A 14,472-nucleotide genomic window follows, 5' to 3' on the forward strand; every position below is an offset into this window, starting at 1 on the left:
TCTCCATCTCATCATCATTTTCTTCATCATCACAACCTTTGGCAATCTATGATTGTGCATTACTAGTATCACTTGCTAGTAGAGTCTCTAATTTAGTACTTTTCTTTTTCTTATTCATCATCCTTGCATTAAACTGAACATAGACTAGATTGTTCATCTTTGTGGTGTCTAGTCTATTTCTCTTCTTGGTGTGCACCTACATAAGAAGAAGTTAGAAAAATTTAGTATACTTTATAAATGATTAAACTAATACCTCATAACCACTAGCAAAGTAATAATTTAATATATAACAATGTAATTATACTTACCCCTTGAAAGACACTCCAATTTCTTTCACACTCCGATGAACTAGTAGTTAAACCAAGGATCCTTTTTGCCATTATTTTCAAATTTGGTGTTTCATTTCCATAAAAGTCCCACCAATTAACTAGTGTGTATATATATATATATATAAAGAAAGAAAGTGAGAAAATTGTTACATGTAATATGATATATGTGTGTGGGGTGTGTGTGTGTGTGTGTGTGTGTGTGTGTGTGTGTGTGATATATTAACATAAAAGAAAAAAAATAGAAATATCAACATACCCAGATTCTAATTTGCATCATTATTCTCACATCCACTTATTGCTAGTTTTTTTTCCAAATGCACATTCTTTTTTAGTCTACCTTTATAACTCGGTATTTATCAAATGGTGTTGCATTTAAGCATCAGGAAAGAACTTCTCAACACAAGTGATCACATTATTTATTATCAATGGATCATCTTTGATATGTGAGTTCTTAAAGAAGTAAAACAGATTCCAAAAGTAAGCCCCTATATGAAGTGGACTATCAAGACGATCCTTACTTTTTGCATCAATAATGTTGAATGTTGGCATATAGTCACATTCCTTCTTCAATATCTTTTTAATGCCATCCTTTGCCTTTAGTAGCTCTCCATAAACAAAGTCCATTGAAGGCTTCTCCTCTCCATCAACAAGTCTAAGCACTTTCACTAATGGAGTGAATACCCTCAAACACAATTCTATTAAGTTCTAAAAATCATTAGCAACAACAATATCAAATGCTTATTTTCCCTTTTTGCTCCTTGATCATATGGTGTTATCCCATTCATTGTTTGTCATCATATTTTTCAATTCTTGTTCTTTATCAAGCAAACTTTGCAATTGCAAACCTAGTGACTCCCGGATGAAGAAAGAAATGTGGTTCCTAGTTTACAATTCACACATAAATTCATGATGCTTCTTCTTTTTCTATCACCCATTATTTTTCCACTTTTATTTTTGCTTTTTGAGTATTTCTTTTGTTCTCTCCACCTTTTCCTTTACAAATGGTTCCCTTAGTTGATATTGAGAAGGAGGAGTATAACCCGGGCCATATTGACCAAGAGCTTCAACAAATCTTTTAAAGCTATCATTGTCAGTGGCATTAAAAGGAGTCGTGGCTTCATATACCTATCTTGCCAAATATTGATGAACTTCAAGTAATATTTTCTTGAAAATTACATCATTAACATTTTGTTGTTTCAGTTTCTTATTTGCACGAATAAAAGCATCATCAACTTTGATTGGCCTTGCAAATTGATCCATGACACCCACATTAATAGGTCTTTTCCTTGTCCTTCCCTCAACAATAGAAATTTCTTTTTCTTCTTCTTTTTCCTTACTTGTAGAAAAAGATATAATCACATCATCTCTTAATCTAGAAACATTCAATAGCTTCTCGACCTTTTTAGACTTGTTCTCCTCAAGCGCCTCACAACATTTGGCTTTTTGCTCTTCACTTGCTCTAAGGCATGGTTTCACATCCTTCCCCATGATATTGTCTATGTAGACTTTGTGCCTATTAATTCCCGCCTTTGTAACTTTACCACATAATATGCATTTTACATCATTAGCATTACTAGGATCTACAAGAATCATGGTTTCCCATCCAACATCTCCAGAGTCTTTTTTTAGTTCATTGGCACTAGAATTAGACACGATGGAAGAATTATTTTGTTTTCTTGATTCCTACAAAATTGAATAATATGTGCAACTTAAAATTTTAATTCAATAAAACAAACTAACATTACTAAATAAAATACAAGTGTAAAACATTCATATGTAAAACATTCATATGAAAAAGTAACTAATTATCATTGTCATAATCACAACTCACAAGTGTTTTTTAAACTAAACAATGATTAAAATATTTAAAGTACATAAATAATCTCTTTTACACATTTTATCAAACACCTAGAAGGCAATAACACAAACAAAAAAAAAATTGTACCATTAACATTTGAAACACTTATACATTCAAGTAATACATAATACAAATTGTTATTTAATCTTTACATCAAATGGCCAACAAATAGATAAAATTGTCATATCTGAAAAAGAATAAAAGAAGATAAAAAAAAAAAAAAAGAAGAAAGAACAAGAAAGGAAAAAAAAAATAACAAGAAGAACAAGAGAAAGAGAAAGAAGAAAAATAATAATGAGAAGAAAAAGAAATAGAAAGGAAGAAAACAAATATCATGGATTTTTAAGCTTATAATATTTGGAAAGAGAAGGACAATATATAAAGGAAACTTTTGTCTTTTTTAAGTTTGTATTTATAGTATCATTGTAAAAAGTAAAAAGCAACAGAATAAATACAAGCTCCAAATTTTTTATTTTTGAAAATATATCTTGTAAGTTACAAATTAATAGAAACAGCTGACAAGCTTTTTTTTTTATCCATTTAAACACGAAGAATGTGGATCTCTAAATGAGAAAACTATGTGGTGCTCACTATTGCTTAAAAAGTATATTATTTTATTTTATGTTTTTTTTTTGTTAAATTTTTTCTTTAATTCCTTAATCCTTATATATTATGTTTTTATTTTTTTGTTTAAGAAAAAAAAACTTTAATCTTAAAAAAGTTTTTATTTTTTAATAATATTTTTAATTTTTAAATTTTTTATGAATTATTTTTTAACATTTTTTTAAAAAATAATCTTACAAACAATAATTTTGAATCAAAAAAATCGCACCTTTTAGCATCTAGGTGTGTATTAAACAACTATCAAAGTGTTAATCATTTTTTTTTTATTTTATTATTATACGAGGCGTTATCTAAAAATATTATGCTAATGCACATCTAGGAGACATATTTTTCCGTCTTTTAGAACACTGATTTTTATTAATACAATATCATACTAATATTATAATTATTTTTCAGAAATAAAAAATTATTTTTTTGAACTATTAAATTTTTTTTTTTTATGTCAATTTCATCTTATTCTTTGATTTTGTGCGCGATAAATTTGGCAAAAATTAGATATACAGGCTGGAGGTGGGTGTCTGTTTGTTCGGATGACTTTTTGCCTTTTGTTTTTATTTTCTATTTTTTCAACTAAAACCAAAATGAGTCATAAGGAGAAACTAAATCGAACTGATCATCAACAATTTGATTTGGATTTGTTTGGTCTTTTGAACCAATATACTATTTTATTATTTTGTTATTATTTATTAATTTTTTAAAATATTTTATTTTTTATAATTTAAATTTAGCATTATTAATATATTAATCTAAATAATTAAAAAATAAAATATTACATTAATAATCAATTCAGTTTAAATTGGTTGGGAATAAATTTTTTCCAAACTGAATCAAACAAGTTGGATTAGGTCGGTTTAATTGAAATGCATAACTAAGCTAAAACGACTAAAAAAAAAAAAAAACAATAGACTAAGAGGAAATTTCATATATATGTGTATATATATATATAATTTTTTTTTATATATAATTTGTAAACTAATGTATAATAGTTCAAGAGACCAAAAAAAAAAGTGGCAATTCAAATAGCATACCATCACAATCCACGCCCATTGAGTGGGGTGGTGTTTCTCCTAAATTTGAAACTCGTTCAATAAGCATAGATTATTATACTCTGCCATTTGAACTGCCATTGCAGGTAAAAAAAAATAAAAATAAAAATAATGTATTTTTTTTTTTTTTTTTTTAGTTTTAACATCCATCTGCATGGTTAATCTTATTTCTTATCATACATTTTTAAAATTTTTTAAGTTTTTCTTTTGGTTTTTTGGGTCTTCAAAATTTTTAAGTCAGTAGTACTTTTGGATTTTCTATAGTAAATTGAAAATTAAATTAAATTCGATTTTTATTATTATTATTATTATTATTTTTAAAAAGGAAAAGCATATATTAAAAAAAAAAAAAAAAAAGGGGGAGCCGCCAAACTCTATCTTTTGGTTAATCCAAGAAATAAAAAAAATGGAACACGACGAGAGGCAGACTGGAAACTTCTTATTTCTATTTTTCCTCTTCACAGTCGACGGAAGCGGAATCCGGCGGCCAACAATCCTCTCTCGTAACTTTAACCTCTCTCCTTCGACTGGGTGGTTGACACAGTAAGTCTCCCGTTTCATTTGCTCCTAAAACTCCATCAAAATTTCTTTTAAAGTTTAATATATATATATATATATATTTTCTAATTGGTTATTTTATTGAGATGGGGCTTCCAAATTTTGGTGGTTTTCATACATGGAGGAAGAAAAAAAGAATTTTTGGTGCTTTTGGGTTTTACAGGTTTTAACTATATATATATATATAGTTTTTTTAGTTTTTAATTTTTGACACCAAATTGGTTAATTTGTTATTTCGTATTGTTTTTGGTTATTTGGATTTAAAAAAAAAAAAAAAAATTTCTCGATTGGTTGGGTAGAAAATTGAAAATGAATCCACCATTGGTTGGTCTAGTAATGGAAAATACAAGGAGGGTAGAATCGTATTTATATTTTCAGTTATCAATCAGACGACCTGAAACTGAGTGAAATAAAAAAATTTGAATTTGTCTTTGTTCTTCTATGGTTGTCTTCTGTTGGGTAGACCAATCCCCTAATTTCCTCTGGCATCAAATAAAGTTTGATTGTTTTTGTTTCTTTTTGTAGTTGTAGTTTGGTTGGGAAGAATATTGAGAGATGAATTCACTACCATTAATTCGTGGTCAAGCAACGGAAGATTCAATGCGGGTAGAATTGTATATAGGAGAAGATGTTCTTCAGGCATTGTATAGTGCATCAAACTCATCAACTCTGCAAAAATCCATGGAGCTTCTAATTGAAACTTCAAGAACTGAAATTGTTCGAGCAGAGCTCGCTTCTAAACAAATGGTGCCTCTAGTCATTCGGCTCATTCAATCTCTCCCATACCCCGCTGCAAGTCAATATCTTGCACTGTCTTTGAAGCTCCTAAGAAATCTTTGTGCAGGAGAGATTGCAAATATGAACTCATTCATTCAACACAATGGAGTTGAAGTTATTTTGAATGTTTTGAGGTCTGCAAGGCTTTGTTCTGAACACACAGAGCCGGATTATGGTATCATTCGTTTTGGGTTGCAAACTCTGGCTAATGTTTCCTGGGGTGGACAAGGTCAGCTTCCTATTTGGCGCCATTTTTTCCCACAAGAATTCCATGCTCTTGCAGAACTTCAGAGAAGGGAGGTCTGTGATCCGTTGTGCATGATCATATACACTTGTTGTGATGGAAATCCTGAGCTACTTAAAGAGCTTTGCAGTGAATCAGGGTTGCCTATAGCAGGGGAAATTGTACGGACTGCTGCTGCAGGTGATAAGTGCTCTTCGCTTCCTATTTACTTTTGGTCACACTGTATTTAATTTTCTTATTTTAGCCCTTTTATTTGCTTCGATCATGTTTCCTTATGTATTTTGTAGCAGTTGGTTTTGGAGAAGATTGGTTGAAGTTGCTTCTTTCAAAAATCTGCTTAGAAGAACCTCACTTTCCCGTACTCTTCTCTAAATTGTCCCATGTCGGTGCTGGTACAAAAGATGAAGATGCTGAGGTTGAAAATGGCATTTTCTCAACTGAACAAGCATTTCTTTTGAAGATTGTATCAGAGATATTGAATGAGCGACTTGAAGACATTGCAGTAAGGAATGATTTTACTTTGTGTGTTCTTGCAATATTCAAGAGGTCTTTTGAGGTTGTTATTGGTTGTGGTATGAGAGGAAAATCTGGGCTTCCAACAGGCTTCACAGCCATAGATGTTTTGGGTTACTCACTAACAATTTTGAGAGATATATGTGCAGTAGAGGGTCAAAGAAGCTCCGAGGAAGAACCCGTGGATGCTGATGATATGTTACTGTCCTCAGGACTCGTTGAGTTGCTTTTATGTGTGCTTCGCAGTCTTGAACCACCAACAATAATCAAGAAAGCCATCAAACAGAGTGAGAACCAAGAGGGAACAAACTCTTCTTGCTCGCTGAAGCCTTGCCCTTACAGAGGATTCAGGAGAGACATTGTTGCTGTGATTGGCAATTGTACCTATAGAAGAAAGCGAGTACAAGATGAAATCAGACAGAAGAATGGAATACTTCTGCTCTTACAGCAATGTGTTGCTGATGAAGAGAATCCATTCTTGAGGGAGTGGGGCATTTGGTCTGTAAGGAATTTGTTGGAAGGGAACGCAGAAAACCAACAGAATGTTGCTGAGCTGGAGCTTCAAGGATCTGTCGAGGTGCCTGAACTTGCTGGACTTGGTCTCCGTGTAGAGGTGGACCCTGAAACTCGGCGTGCAAAACTTGTAAATATCTCGTGAACAAGTTTCCAAGCTCCAAAGAAGATTGCAGTTCACATCTTTGCCTTATTCGTTGGTTTGATTTATGAGAAAAATTGCAGAGACTTCTTGCTTACAGAAGTCGAGCCACAAGAAACTGATTGAAGACTATACTAGGATCCTAATTTTTCTTCAAGATTCAACAATTTTTAGATCATGTTGAGCTTGATGGCTAATTTTTCCCTTTTTTCTTTCTGTCATGAAATTCTCTTAGGATTTGCTGGATCTTCTTTAATTATATCACACTATTGTTTCATCTATGATATCTACACGGAATACTACTAACATATTTTACATTGTACTTGGATTTGGATTGGATTATGTTTTCAATGCTAGTCAACTAGTTTTAAGTGAATTAGATTGAAAAATCTAGAAACAGAAAGGTATTGTATTGATCGATTGTTCCTGAAAATGTATCGTCTTTGTATACATATAAATTGGTTGACTCAGAAGCATGAAACATCAATCATATTCGTAGGCCTTGAGAAGTTCTGTAGTCGCGTAAAGTGTTGGAAGCTTGACCTTTGTTGGCTTGGGTTCACCATTACTGCCATAAGATCTCTGAGGGCAAAACACAATGTATGTGATTTCATCATTGTTAGAATCAGTTTGCAGATTATACAGACGCTGTCCAGCAGCATAGCCTCCGAGAAGTTGATACGATCTTTCTGATTGATCCATTGTTATACAAAGATCATCACTACCTGTCATGAAAAAAATCCAAAAAGCTGATATTAAATTAATGATTACATGAAGAGCAAAAATGAGAAATTTTCAAGATCCAGTTCCACTCACAAGCAGCCAATTCAATCTGAGTTTGGTAAATGAAGTCCAAAGTTGCAGAGATGTCTTGCTCAAACTGATAAAATGGTCCACTCTTGAAATTCATCTTCTTGAGCTTGCACAGTCCCTCTCCCAGCTCCATCATAGCTCCTCTATGGTTCTATACCGAAACCAGCATTGTATAATCAAAACCCACCAACCCCATTTTCCCAGGAAAAAAAAAAAAAGGGTATTACCTCCCTGCCTACACTACCTGATTGAAGAGGTGATGGAAACCAACAGCACACTGTAGAATCCCATGTATGAGAGTTCTCTTGGGTTCTTCAGCTTTATTCCAAAGTGCTTCAAGGTAGTCATGGCACTTGTAGTATTCCCTTCTGTTGAAAAGCTCCACAGCTTCATCGAAGCTGCAATTCTCAGCTTCATCATCCTCCTCTTCCTCGTCGGCTTCATCAGAGAAGAACCGGTATGAAAGACTGAAGGAAAAGGAACTGGTTTGCTGCTGCCATGTTCTGTGTACTTTGTTCGAAGGCTTGGAATGATGTGGACTATTGTTTGGATAGGGAGAAATATTGGAAGGAAAGGTGGACGGAATAATGTTGTGGTAAGAGTAGAGGAAGTGGTGGTGAGGATGGATAGAGAACGATGGAAGGGAAACGAATCTCAGAGCAGCTTGAAACGCCATACATGGATATGGCCAAATTTTGGTGGATGAAGTTTTTCAGGTCTTTTAGACATTATTTTTCCTTTATATTTTTCTGATTGTGAATGAATTCTTATTTTATTTTATTTTTTTAAAGAATGCACTTATAAGGACTAAATTATTTTGTATTTTTATTGGATATTTATTTATAGTTTATAAAAGCTATAATAAATTTTAAAATGTTTTATACTGAGATGGATATTCTTTTTATACTGATATTTGTTTTATATTAGTGTATTTTTGATATCTTTTTTACAATATAATTTTCGTTCTTATAGGTGGGACCAAATGTCCTTAGTAAAAATAAATAAATAAACAATTAAATTAAATTAAAAAAAAATATTGTTGATGTAGGTCAAAATAGTATTTCGATAAGATATTTCACTAGAGTTTTATTATATTAAGCAATAAGCATCTACGTGGAGAGCCCATGTTATTGTTTTTGGTCAAACGTATGGAGCATATATGAATGAAAATTATATAATTAAAAAAATCTTTTTCTGAATAAAATTAATAAAGCCCAAAACTAACAAAACATGGAAAACAAAATTGTTTTATTTCTTATTCTCTAATCAATTTTCTTCTGAATAAATTACTTAATTCTAATATATATTGTTCATAGAAATTATGTCCATGAACGTCAAATGGTAAAATTTGTAATCGAAAGCCAAAGAAGGGACCCACTTGATACCACATGATAATTCAAGGGTCATAATGAATCATCAAGACGATATATATTTATATTAATTTTAGTTATCAATGTCTACGATTCAACATCAAATTGCGTACCCAAAAATTACAATATCTTTCCACCAGGACATGATAGACAACAAAAATAGTATTAGCTTTGAATGCAAGCTCAAAGCTTTTCCTCAACTAATTTCAAACGGTTAAACTCAAACTCACCCATTCTTCAAGCAGCGAAAGTCCACTTGATAAAACTGTGATTATAGCAACCCCAAATGAAAGTCCACTTGATAAAACTGTGATTATAGCAACACCAAATGATCACCAGAAACTGGATATTATAGGAAACACAATGACAACAGATGATACAGTCCAGTAGCACCAACTAGGTATTTCAAACAAGAAACATAGACACAATTACAAGAATTGGTTGTCCCTTAAGGACCAGTTTGATTGTTAGTCCACCACTTCTCGGATGAAAGGTCCTTGGTTCAAGTTTGTAATTCCAATCCCCAAATGTGCTATCCATCCAAAAATGGATATGAATCATAAGAATCTGGCTGCAATATATTCTGCAATTGCCATACTAGAAGTTAAACCAGGTGATTCAATTCCAAAGAGGTTAACAAGACCAGCTATCCCATGAATGTCCTTCCCCTGCATAAATGAAAGTGTCTAATTTGGTTACTTAGGCAAAATTTAACTTAACAAACAAAGTCTGCCCAGCACTCCACAATCCCATCTATACTAGAAAATATACTATGGCTTTGTTCAGCCATAAGAAGAGCACAAACCTGTATTATAAAATCAACTGGTGACTGGCCAGGACCTGAAAGCTTTGGGCGAATGCCTGTATAGCCTGGCTGTAGAGAACCATCCTTCAGATTTGCATAGTACTTCCTTATCTCTGGGTAAAATAGCTCTGCACGACTGGTACACACAGAATAGTCGAACCTGGAATCAAAACTATGCATAAGTTTCTAAGCACGTAACCAAAATGTTTCCCTTGTACAGGCTCGCGCGCGCGCACACACACACACACACACACACACAAAACAAAATAAATAAATAAATAAAATAAATAAAAAGATGTATCAAAATTAATTGAACTGGACAAAACATTAATGAAGGAAATGGCCGACACTAGTGATATCCAATGCAGATAACTTAATTGAACTGGACAAAACACCTCCGTTACAATTAGATTCTTAATAAATTTCTTAGAACAGATTAAATTATAAAAGATGTATCAAAATTCATTTCTAATTATTTGATAATTATGATGGTAATATGATACGGGTGCATCTGGAAAGCAAGTTGTGACAACTATGCATTTTCCATAGTAATAAGTCAAGGACAGTACGACTTGAAGTCATTTTTATATAATAACATCAAGCAAAAAAACAGCAAAAGCAAGTAAAATACAAGGTACCCTCATCTGTAGCCCCTTTCAACCATCTAAAAACAAGGGCTGCTCTAAATAGCATTGATGATACCTAATTAAAAATAACATTTATAATAAACATAGTTTGAAGGTTATGTATTAAGTGAATATACAATCTATCAAATACTAAAATGCACCTATTATCAAGTTTAGAATTAAGGCATAAAAGTCAAGTATTCCCCTATTTATAATAGTCTTCTAAGTGCTTATTGCACCTAAATCCTAAACTGAAGTAGACTTTTGGATTATTGTAACTGCACAAAAGTGCAAATTATCATCAATGAAAATTGCTGCCAGGTGCGTACAAAATAACAGAACTTTCAAAGTACAACCTTTTAGCAGAAAAATGATAGGATATCCATCTGATCTTCAATCTACTAAGCTAGTTACATTCCTTCAAATGTACTTTCTAAACAAATACAAGAAAAACGCACCGGCATGAACACTTAGTCTGTTTATTTCAAAACAAGAAGAAACAAAATTTTCAGATTTAATAGTCACTCTGTCACATTAAAAGTTAAAATTTTTCCAAAGGAACGTTTTATAATCAGCATGAATCAATTGAAAATGCAAAAAAATAATTGATGATTTAGAGGGGTTAGACAACGGATGAATACCTATCTAGGAAGCTTGAAATGTCATCTACACCATTAATCCATTCAACATCAGGGCCAAACTTCAGCTGACCATCCAAATCAAGAGTAACATGAACTCCAAGACCACCCTCCTCTGGTATAGGATATATCAAATGTTTGAAAGGAGGGACTCCAGTACTGGATAAGGTGAAGTAGCATCCCCGAGCATAATAGGAAGGAGGAATAAATGAATTATGCAGGCCTCCAAATCTCCTTGCAAGAACAGGGGCACTCAGACCTGCTGAGTTGACAACCAGGTTAGGAACGAGTACCATATCCGGCTGAGATGGAAAACCCAAATCCCAGTTTTCAAGACATTTCGTTTCAAAAACTTCAAGGCACATTCTATTTTCTTTGATATGACCACCCATAACAGTAGTGTTATAGGAGAAAGTTGCTCCATTATCTTCAGCTTCCCCCTGGACGCATTTGGGTTGATACCCAAGTCAATAAGGCAGTTTTTTTCTTTTAACTCTAAAAGAAACAGATTAGAAAGTAAAGTATTAGATCCACAAAGAAAAGAATATATAAATCAATATGAGCAAACAACTAATAATGCAAATGTACTGAATTTGAGATTCATAGGAGAAGGAAAATGCATACCACTAAAGAAAGCATTAGAGAATGTGAATCAAGAATCCCAGAAACAGGTGAGAGCAAGGCTCTTATACATTGCAATTCAGGTTCCAATCTCATGGCATCAGAACCATCCATCATTTTCAAACCAGCAACCCCATTTTGAATTCCACAATCCATTAAATGGTTCAGCTTTGGTATCTCAGAAGACCGGGTTGCAACTATGAGCTTACCCAGTTGTCTATGAGGAATATTATGATCAAAGCAGTATTTATATAGCAATTCTCTTCCTCTTACACAAAGGGTTGCCTGCAAAATTTGAAATTTTGAATTGGATCCAATTTAAAAAAAGAAAAAAAAATTATGAAATATATAAAGTTGATATCTCTAAACCATATTGTATGATGGAAAATGGAAAATGGGTGGGGAAAAAAACCTTGAGAGAATTAGGAGGGTAATAGATTCCGGCATGGATGACTTCGCTGTTGCGAGAACTGGTGGAATTACCGAAGGAAGGAGATGATTCCAAAACCAAAACGTCTCTACCTCTGAGAGAGAGCTCTCTCGCCACTGCTAGGCCCACCACGCCTGCTCCTATTACCACGCAGTCCACCCTCTCTTTAGGAACTGCCGACGGTGTCGTTGTCGTTGTCGTCGTTGTCGCTATGCATCTTCGTCTTTTGCCGTATATTTTCGGCCACGAAGAAGATTGGATTTTGTTGAGCTTCTTCAGTGCCTGCTTCAGCAGCATCTCTGTTTTCAGTTTTATCTCCTTTTTTCTTCCTTTCCTCCTCTGCCCAGTTAGGCACTTTGTTTATTCCATTTCCATTTTTCATTAATTAAAAGAGTATGTATATATACATTGATAGATATATTTTTATTTTTAGAAATAGTAGAAATAAAATTTAAGTTTGATATTAAAATTGATAGATTTTTCATAATATTTATTAAAATTTTTGAAATTTCAGTAAAATTTTTATGGAAATTTTTATAAAATATCTACATCAAATTCTTAACGATTTGGTTAAAAAATCTATAATTTCCATAAAAATTTTCGATATTTCCATGTAATTTCCACTAAAATTTTTGAAAATATCCGATATTTGTTTAATCTTTTTTAAAAAATTTATAAATATATTATTGATATTTAGTAAAAAATTTTATCAAATTAACTTCATTAATAATTTTTTATCCTTTAATTATTTTTTAGACATTTAGTGATATAAACAAAATAAAATAAATTGAATTGAATAATATTAATAAATTCTACTTATTTATTGAATATCGATAAAGCAAAAATATAAAGATTGTGGATTATATTTTTAAATCTTGAAAATCTTAATATTTGAAACTATAATGGAAGATAATGATGAAGAGGGCAATCAAATGTACCAATGGATGAACATGAAGGGAATTCTGATCCAAAAAATGCTCAACAAGCTGAAAAAGAGGAAATAAATGTTCAAAAAGTGATTGCTGAAGAAGTAAATTCTAGTAGTTGTTATTCATTTCAAAGGCTTATGAGAGAGCCAACTAGAGCTACTAGTGCTTAAACTCCATTAGATGGTACACACTCACAATTTGAGACTCAGAAAATCTTTATCCAAAGATTGCTCAACAAGCTGAAAAAAAAAGAATAAATGTTCAAAAAGTGATTGCTGAAAAAGTAAATTCTAGTAGTGATGATTCATTTCAAAGGCTTATGAGAGAGCCAACTAGAATTACTAATACTTCAGCTCCATTAGATGGTACACATTCACAATTTGAGACTCTTAATAGTTACTCTAGCTCTAGTGGTGATGAAGATAACTTTAATAAATTATTTGAATTAGAAGTTAGAAGAGGTAGTGGCCAAATAGAATCACCAAGTCAAAAAGTTGGATTAAGCTCATTTACTGTTAACGATATTACACACATGCAACACAAGAAAAAAATCATGGGAGTAGAGATGCAAATCAAGGATTTGGTACTGTTAGATAAAACTATATACGTAAAGAAAAATTTATAATGAATATGTCACAACAAAAAAAAGATTCAATTTCTATGAATTTTGGATCTATGAGTGTTGGAAGTCATTTTGATAATCCTTATTCAATAGATATGTATAAAATGTCATCATGCAGTAACTCATGGTTACCATCTCAAACTCAACTATAAAAAAGTAGTAGTTATGCACATATTCAACCAATAATGTAAAATCCATATGGTTGGCATATTAATAATTATATACAAAATTATCAAGGAGATACATTTTTTCATAACTATTTTTCACATTTCACATCTCAAAATCAAAATGAGGAAGAAACCGATAATTTTTAACCATACAAAAGTTCTATGTGGTATCAAGATGACATTTATGAACTACAATATAATTGTAATAATCATTTTATATATTTTAGTTAATAAATAATTTTATCATATATGTATTTTGTATTTTATCATTTTATATTTTATTAATAATAATTCATCTATGATCATTAATGCTTATTATAAATCAACTCACTAACAAGAATCTAACATTCATTCAATATTTTAGCAAGTTTTATAATCAATTTAATAATCAATGGATTAAATAAGCCAATTCTAAAGTTTCAATAAAAATTTTCACTTTTTAAAATAAATTTCCATCATTTTTTATAATTTTTTTATCTATATTGGATATTTTTCGATATTTCCATAAAAATGTTCATATTTTGATATTTCCATTGATATCAATTTTTTGAACCTTGCTTTAGGATTTATTATAATATCATTTAAATCCTACACATTGAAAAATAAAAATATTTCATTTACAATTATAATGCTTGTGTTAAATATAAAAATATTTTTTCAATTTTTGGTAATATCATCTTTACATTTTTGAGGAGTCTAAATTACTTATATATCTTTATTTAAGTTAAATTATTTTCAAAACTCTTTTTTAATCCTCCTTTTTTTTTTTGGCAATAATTATTTTAAAACCTTTAAAATTTTGTTAATATATATATATATATATATATCTTAATTAATTTTATTTAAA

At 31.4% G+C, this 14,472-nt stretch overlaps 3 protein-coding genes across 4 annotated transcripts; 1 reads left to right on the plus strand and 2 right to left on the minus strand.

The window, feature by feature from the left end:
- Positions 1-4,198: 4,198 nt before the first annotated feature.
- Positions 4,199-6,883, plus strand: LOC107405254 (uncharacterized). Of its 2 annotated transcripts, none has more exons than XM_048477743.2 (3): positions 4,199-4,400; positions 4,941-5,616; positions 5,724-6,883. In XM_048477743.2, the coding sequence occupies exons 2-3, from the start codon at positions 4,971-4,973 to the stop codon at positions 6,605-6,607; spliced, it is 1,530 nt and encodes a 509-aa protein (XP_048333700.2). In that variant the 5' UTR covers positions 4,199-4,400; positions 4,941-4,970; the 3' UTR covers positions 6,608-6,883. The 2 variants fall into 2 exon arrangements, with proteins under 2 accessions (XP_048333700.2, XP_015867770.3); XM_016012284.4 differs by having other exon boundaries at positions 4,200-4,400; positions 5,727-6,883.
- A 106-nt stretch (positions 6,884-6,989) lies between these two features.
- On the minus strand, positions 6,990-8,199 carry LOC107406222 (uncharacterized). Its single transcript, XM_016013325.4, has 3 exons — positions 7,662-8,199; positions 7,421-7,568; positions 6,990-7,329 (listed from the first exon to the last, which is right to left on the minus strand). Exons 1-3 carry the CDS (start codon positions 8,091-8,093, stop codon positions 7,088-7,090), a joined length of 822 nt encoding a protein of 273 aa, XP_015868811.1. The 5' UTR covers positions 8,094-8,199; the 3' UTR covers positions 6,990-7,087.
- Positions 8,200-8,812: 613 nt separating this feature from the next.
- On the minus strand, positions 8,813-12,279 carry LOC107423578 (L-2-hydroxyglutarate dehydrogenase, mitochondrial). The gene is made up of 5 exons (XM_048478322.2): positions 11,890-12,279; positions 11,481-11,762; positions 10,860-11,296; positions 9,593-9,752; positions 8,813-9,455 (listed from the first exon to the last, which is right to left on the minus strand). Exons 1-5 carry the CDS (start codon positions 12,202-12,204, stop codon positions 9,345-9,347), a joined length of 1,305 nt encoding a protein of 434 aa, XP_048334279.2. The 5' UTR covers positions 12,205-12,279; the 3' UTR covers positions 8,813-9,344.
- Between the last annotated feature and the right edge of the window lie 2,193 nt (positions 12,280-14,472).

This window comes from Ziziphus jujuba, chromosome 3, assembly GCF_031755915.1.
Source record: "Ziziphus jujuba cultivar Dongzao chromosome 3, ASM3175591v1".
Classification (NCBI taxonomy): domain Eukaryota; kingdom Viridiplantae; phylum Streptophyta; class Magnoliopsida; order Rosales; family Rhamnaceae; genus Ziziphus; species Ziziphus jujuba.

What these genes read in the sequence shown, in the direction of transcription:
- LOC107405254 (XM_048477743.2), top strand. Translation starts at nt 4,971, where the DNA reads ATGAATTCACTACCATTAATTCGTGGTCAAGCAACGGAAGATTCAATG. An exon ending in TGTACGGACTGCTGCTGCAG is followed by an intron (nt 5,617 to 5,723) that starts GTGATAAGTGCT and finishes TGTATTTTGTAG; the next exon opens with CAGTTGGTTTTGGAGAAGAT.
- LOC107406222 (XM_016013325.4), bottom strand. Translation starts at nt 8,093, where the DNA reads ATGGCGTTTCAAGCTGCTCTGAGATTCGTTTCCCTTCCATCGTTCTCT. An exon ending in TCCATCACCTCTTCAATCAG is followed by an intron (nt 7,569 to 7,661) that starts GTAGTGTAGGCA and finishes GTTTCGGTATAG; the next exon opens with AACCATAGAGGAGCTATGAT. An exon ending in TCAGATTGAATTGGCTGCTT is followed by an intron (nt 7,330 to 7,420) that starts GTGAGTGGAACT and finishes TTTTCATGACAG; the next exon opens with GTAGTGATGATCTTTGTATA.
- LOC107423578 (XM_048478322.2), bottom strand. Translation starts at nt 12,204, where the DNA reads ATGCTGCTGAAGCAGGCACTGAAGAAGCTCAACAAAATCCAATCTTCT. An exon ending in ACCCTCCTAATTCTCTCAAG is followed by an intron (nt 11,763 to 11,889) that starts GTTTTTTTCCCC and finishes CAAATTTTGCAG; the next exon opens with GCAACCCTTTGTGTAAGAGG. An exon ending in ATTTCAAGCTTCCTAGATAG is followed by an intron (nt 9,753 to 10,859) that starts GTATTCATCCGT and finishes TTTTGATTCCAG; the next exon opens with GTTCGACTATTCTGTGTGTA.